The sequence below is a fragment of the Ruditapes philippinarum genome, unplaced genomic scaffold (genome assembly GCF_026571515.1).
Source record: "Ruditapes philippinarum isolate M1 unplaced genomic scaffold, ASM2657151v2 ctg7934_1_1_1_1, whole genome shotgun sequence".
Classification (NCBI taxonomy): domain Eukaryota; kingdom Metazoa; phylum Mollusca; class Bivalvia; order Venerida; family Veneridae; genus Ruditapes; species Ruditapes philippinarum.
This window is the reverse complement of record NW_026853280.1, coordinates 32,585-39,795: the sequence shown is the minus strand read 5'-3', so window position 1 is coordinate 39,795 and position 7,211 is coordinate 32,585. Positions and strand designations below refer to the sequence as shown.

The window sequence follows — 7,211 nt, the reverse complement described above, 5'->3', positions numbered from 1 at the left end:
GATATTTTTAAAAAGGTGCCAAGAACAATTTAAATTTAACTTTTTTTTTAATCCCCAGGATTTAAAAATTAATGAACCTTAAAAACTGCCCCGTTTTTTTAAAAGGGAAAAGTTAAATGGTTAATAAAATTTGTTTTTTTATGATATTTTACAACGGGACTGGGCCCCTGGTACAAAGGGCTGGTGGGCCCGGTCGTTTCCCCTTTTAATTTTAAACTTTTGACTTTTGTTTGTACCCCTTTTTTTGAGGTTTGTTTTTTCGAAAAACAACCCCTTTTAAATATTGTCCTAAATTTGCCCAGGATTTTTGTGTACAGGTGCATTTCGACACCTTTGGGGGGACTGAGAATGAGCCGTTCTCATAAGCTTTTAGACAAGAACGAAGCAAAACAAAAATCACATTTTGCCGTGACAGCAAAATGTTTATATCACCCAGATCGTGACATAGAGATGTACTGTAAAGAGCATGACATGGTTTATTGTTTAAAGTGTATTGCTACAGACCATAGGTTTGTATTTATTTTAGATTTATTTTTCAATGTTAAGTATCTTTACAATTACTACAACGATTTGTTATTAGGATGAAAATAAATTTAAATTTTGTAATAATTGCAATGGTATATCTAAATCATGTGAGATCTAGACAAAAAAAGGTTACATCGAAACGATGGACATTGGAAATGTCGGGGGAATGTTATATGTGCTGTAAATCAGTACTTTTTATAATTGGCAACTTGAAAGCTAGTGTCACTTACTAGCAGATAAAACAAGTAAATAACAAATTCCTGAGGACAAAAAACAACCCCATATTAACAAACACGAATAACTTTTAGTCATGAATTTCAGTTAGGTATAGCAAATACCTATCTATATCCTAGTGATAAGACATTATGATTGTAAAAAAAATCACGCGAAGACAGTTGCCAAATTAATTGTAAGAGCTTTCATACAGATGAAACCAACAAGATCATCTCTATAAATGTATCTAGTTAATACGTAAAGTAAAAAAATCCTAAAATAGTTAGAATACTGAAATGTAGATGCTGAATATACTGAATTACTTTATCTGAGAAGTTAAAATTTCTTGTTACCAGGTCCTGTAAGGGAGTGTCAGGTTTAGACGACTTATCAGTTTCTACTGATCAGAAAAGAGAAACAGAACGTTTAAAGGCTGACATTATTAACACCCAAGAACGTTTAGAAAATACTGATAAGAAAACGAAAACAAACCTGAAAAGCATTGAGGAACAAAGAAATGACGTCATTTCGCAAATAGAGGGAATTGTGCGCGGTTTGGTAGAACATATCCAGAAGTTGGAACGTAAAGCTTTAGAAGGTCTAGATGCGGAATATTCTTTGGTCAAAGGAGAACTGAAGACAAATATGTCTAAGATAAGTAAAGCTAAAAAAGAAATTGAGCAAGTAGGAAGCAAGCTACAAGACTTGGACAGTATGGATAAAATACAACAATTTGTTCAGACCAAAAACTGATACAACAAACTTTAAACGATGCAGTAAAAATGTTTGAACACAATGAAGTTAAAAGGCAGTCAGTCATTGTATTTTAAAGGATACAGACTTAAAGTCCTCTGTCAGTTCATCAACATTTCTAGGATATGTACTTTAGGATAACAGAAAGCAAAGGTTTGCTGACATCAAGGACGTATAAAGTTAGTTCACAGAAGGAGGAAAATATCCGCATGAAAAAACGACAAGAGCAATCCCTACATTTATGTGATGTATGTCAGCTTGCAGACGGTACAATCATACTGGCTGATAACAGTAATATGGAGGATAAAGAGGCTTGATGTGAATTATAACATTAAAGATTGTTTTGATCTATGATCATATACTACAGGTATCTGTTGCACTGGTAATACTGAGGTCGCTGTGAAACTGCACAACAGCAAAGTTTGGTTTATATTCAGTAGGAGCTCATTTATCTAAGGTGAGAGATATATCTGTTACAGGTGGATGTCACTGGGGAATGACATTTTTGTGCTGGAGAGTTGTGGGTATCTGCTGGGAACTGTGTAAATGTTATACAGTATGTCTGGTACATTATTAAATTCTTTCGGTAGTGATGTCAATGGTCAACGCATATTTACATCTATACAACAAATGACCGTCAGCGGAGAGAATATTTTTGTAGCAGACTCACGTGATGGTGTTGTCTGTTTGACAAGAGATGGTACGGTGAAAAGAGAACTGAGAGATAAAAGGCTTGCTGACACACGTGGTGTATGTGTATCCAATGACGGGACTGTGTTTATTTCTGGTATAGCTCTCATAACATCATTGATGTTTGATAACGATGGGAAAATGCCTCCGAGAATTAGTTTTCTAAAAGATTCCGGTCTAGTAAAACCACTATCATTATTGTTCGATGACAAGAGAAAACTGTTTAGTTGTTTGCATGCTATTCTGGCAAAATTATAGTTTATTTTATCTGACAATTTTAATATAGTGTGTTTTTTGTTGTTATATTGTACATAGATTTAAAATGCAACATGTGGAGAGAAAGAGTTACAGTTATATGATTAAACATATCATATTCAACGGTCAGCATCTACAAACATTTACATTCCATATTAATGTATGATGATAACCCAATACTTAATATATTCAATCATTATCATATGTTAAACTTTGCTACGCTGTCTAGCTGTTGGTTTTTTTGTCCAGGTTTATGTTATTTACGTTTAGGCTATGAAGACATTGGCCGTGTGTTCTGTACATATTTGTATGCTATAAAAAGCTATTTGCTTTCATGGTATGTGGTGTCTAGTGTTATACACTTCAAACGGCAAATTTCTGACTTCTAATGAAAGAACAAAGACAAAAGATAACCTTATCGATTGTTGTGATTTAACTTTTGGTTAAAACTGTGCATCATTCAATAAGGTAACTATTGCAATAATGGCTAAAGTATTTTATTAAAGTATTATTCTCTTTGTTGTTTTGGCCAAGTAATGCACATGTATCATTTTCTATCTGAACTAACTTTCTTTATATAATACTTAAAAGATTATTGTTGCTCACAGCAGGACACAGTAAAATTCATTTATGTAAATAAAAAAATAACTCTGGTTAACCATATTGTGTTAAAGAGACATTCGCATCTTCTTTGGCCTTCAGTCGAACTTGAGATAAGAAACTCGAACGAAATAGTAAGAATGAATAGAACGGATACGTATTCCGGTAAGAAACTAAACATGTAAACAGATAACAATTTTAATGCTTGTAATTGTTGGCTTTATTTATTTTAATATATTGAGTAAAAGTCTACTTAAATTAAGTATATTTATAGATATAAAAGTCAACAGTACTTACTTTTATCTTAAACTACTTACAATTTGTATTAAGTCCGAAATTATTATGAAGAAAACGCCGAGCAATTCCGTTTGCTAATAATTATGCAAAGCTGTAAATTAGTGTTATGTCAGTGAGGAATGCTGTTCCATATATGAAAGCTTCGATGTAACATTAAATTTTGACCCCATTGAAAATTGACCCCATGTGTCATTTTTAATTGATTTTGATTAATTTTCAAAGTTGAAATATATAAACATTTATTCATTTTCATAAAGTAAACCGGGAGCTAATAACAACTTGCCAATGCATCCTGATAACGGAAGGCTAAATGATACATTTGTACTTGTGTAGTAAGCTATAATATTACATTACAGAATAATGTACTCGTATATTTATGCTTTTTGCTATCAAACGATATCAAGTAACAGACATTTACTGTTAAATACTGTTTAAGAGATATCATATTGGCTAAAACACATCTACCTCTCTTAGAATGAACATTAACATAAGGATTTACAACGGCTGTGTTATATTACATTCTCATAAATTTGGACCATACGTTCATCATCATTTCTGTACTGATCAGGGGAAGTAACTGCTGCTAGAAGTGTAGTAAATCAGCAACGGCTACTTCCCCTGATCAGAACAGAAAAGTTAGTAGTAAGGTGCGAGGAGGTTGGTGTACCAGAGGTAAAATATTTATTTGTATAATATAAGAAGAATATGATAAGAAGACTTTAAGGGTTTGATGGATATTGCACTTTTTCATTTTCCTTCATGTACAGACTCAATCAAACCGAGTCTGCAATGCTCATAGTACTTTGCTGCTTTTAATGCTTCCAAGTGATCACATTTCTCAAGATGTATTTATACATACATTAAAGGTTAAATAGATTAACAAAACAAGTCATAAATCAAAGTGCACAACTTTTATTACGTAAAGCATAATCTTAATTAGGTTCATATTGCGGCAATGTAAAGCTATCGGTTTTAAACCTCGGAAAGATATTGATTTATTTAAATTAATTCCTGACAGCTATATTTTGTATGTGAGTTCGATTAATTGAATCTTTTTTTTGTCTTAAGATATAGGGAATATATAAGGAAAAATTATGCTGTTATAGCTTTTTGGGGCATCCAGTCGAACGAGATATTTTATAAGATTTAAACTTTTATCTAAAATGTATATTTATACTTTCATTTAGGGCAGTGCGAATCCGAAGTGACCGCCAAACTCCGAGATGACCGCCATTTTTTTTTCAGAATATTATAGTTTTATTGTTGTTTATTGTTGTTTTGTTTTGTTTTCTAGCTGTCGTCATAATATGTAGATAGCTTTTAAATTTGTAATAATACTTGGGAATAATATGCATGCAGGAGGCGCCTTTATGCATCCTTTTTGCTCATGTTTTAACTGGTTACGCATGAATTTCCATGACTTCCTGCACGTGACGTTTCTTGCTAAATCGCACCCATATATGTCACACATCGAATTTTTCACGGGGTTGAAATGCCCCTTTTTATTGCCAATTAGGACTTGTAGGTGCAAGTCTTTATGAAAATGCTTGCAAAAGTAGCAGTCTTACGGATAAGAATCTAATGCCTATGTCACAAATTAAACGGCCGCCGCCCGATTCAACGATTTTCAAAACATCGTCGGCTTTGACGATTTCGTGATCGCCTGGCGATTTTAAATCTGATACTTCGTGGATCATAAAGAAAACTGTTGGCGTCTGTGCGATTTATTGGCGCCGGGTGGTAAAGGCTCTGAATTTTAAGATGTCAATTTTTTAAAATCAGTCAGTAGTCAATATACCAGAAAAGAAGGCAGATGATAGAGACAGTATTAAGACCAAGCAAATAATGCAAGAATTGTAGGATTCATTTTCCTTAATAATAATCCGCGTAGTCCTCAATGTTCTTTTTAGACATAACATCATACAATAATGTTATTGTATATATATGTATTTACTGTATTGAAAAAACTAAAATGCCTCGTCGAAATTTTGCGATGCCTCTGGTTTAAATCCTGTATTCGCGCCAGTATGTTATCTATTTAATTAAAGGTATGGATAATCTACTGTATCTGATGTGCATAACTATATGTTAATTAACGTAATGTAACTAAGACTTGGCAATGAATAGATAACATAGTTAACAATGACTTCGTTTACTGTGAATTGGTTGGATTGTGTCTTGTGTCTTATTCGCCATCAGCGCTGTAATAAGTCGCCCCGTACATTCAATCAGGGATGTTATATTTCCGATCCTTAAAGATCGTTCATAACCTCAGATCCCCTTTCAAAATTCTATTTTATTTAGTTCCGCCCATTGTTTTCTCGTTTAGGGCACACCCATTTTTGACTTGGGGACCATATGCCGCATTTCATGGAATGGCACTAACGTGTCACATTGAAAGTTCCATGATAACCGCCATATGAACACATCTGCGGATGTTTCAAAATTCTAAATTTTACCAGTTCATGTTAAATGTTGAATTCTGCTTAAGCCGGTAATAGGAAGCGTGGGCGGTAGTTTGCAGTTTACAATACTATCCATGAACAGGCTCAATCAAACCGAACCTGCAACATTTTCAATTTTGACGCGTTGGGCTTTCTTTAGGGATTCTTATTTCACTCTATTTTGGGCTGCGTTCTTATGAATGAACAACAATTGCAAATACTATGCGGTATACTCATATTTATTTATTTCTAGTTTATTATGATACAACTATAGGATAAAACTGTATATTTGAAATCTAAATCATGCAAAGTTTTTTTTTAAGTTAACATTCCAAAAAAATTGTTTTGGTTATTTTCAAATAAAACTTTAATAACAATAAAGAGTAGTTTTAACAACGTTGACCAGTTATGTTCTTTAGATTTGAAACCTAACAAAATAAGAAATGGTTCATCATACAGGCCTGAAAATCCACAGTTATTATTTTGAAACTTTTGTCTAAATCAAATAGCAAAATCACTGTTCCATGTCTTGCAAGCCTATACAATTTCCAGTTACTTTATAATACCTGTCTTGGGTGTCTTTATTCCCTGCGGTCTGGAGACCGCAGGGTATTGGTACGCGTTTAACTTTTGAGGCATGGAGGAGCACGTGACCTGTTTTCGGTACATGGAGGAGCATGTGATCTGTAAACCGTATATGATTGGTTAATTGACCTTTTCGAAAACCAAGCCAAATACCGTTTGCCGGTACGTTACGGATTTACCTGTAGGGAATTAGTCCGAATTACACCTAATTGAGAACAAAAATCTATTACGTGATATTTCTAATTTCCTATAATTATTTTACCGTTTAAGGTGGAAAAACTTGAATGATGTGTTTGAAAATTATCAATGTTTCTTTAATAAATATCTCAAATTTTACATACAATAAATTGTTTATACTGAAAATCTACAAAATTAAAATATTCGTAGTGGCATCTGCCATAATAAATAGAGATATATTCTGCGTAAACTTGTGTGTTTACTTTATTTATTTTTTGCTCGGAATTATTCATAAAATGGTAGGCCTATTTAATCATTTTCTTAAAAAGAAATAATTGTTTTATGTTCGACCTTCTCCGGTCTTCAACGGTCACATGCAGTTTCCAAAGACCTTCTTCTATATTGTTCGATTATTGTCAACTATATTCCTGTTACAAACGTTTATTTATTCCCCCCCCCCCCCACAATAATGTTGAAAATAGTGAAATAAAATATCTTTATATCATTAAAATGTTCACCGCAGGAAACCATTTTACTTGTATAGTAACTTGTACGATGTGTGCTAATGCAGGAAGATGACTACCTTATAAATTTGACAATGAGTTGTAAAATACTTTATGATGACGCATGCCATTAAGGTTGTTGAATTCCTATCACGTGCGGAAGCTAGCA

At 33.2% G+C, this 7,211-nt stretch overlaps 1 protein-coding gene across 1 annotated transcript; it reads left to right on the top strand.

Annotated features, from left to right (window-relative positions):
- Positions 1 to 348: 348 nt before the first annotated feature.
- Positions 349 to 1,491, top strand: LOC132736364 (uncharacterized). Its single transcript, XM_060723479.1, has 2 exons — positions 349 to 509; positions 1,095 to 1,491. Exons 1-2 carry the CDS (start codon positions 349 to 351, stop codon positions 1,489 to 1,491), a joined length of 558 nt encoding a protein of 185 aa, XP_060579462.1.
- Positions 1,492 to 7,211: the final 5,720 nt, after the last annotated feature.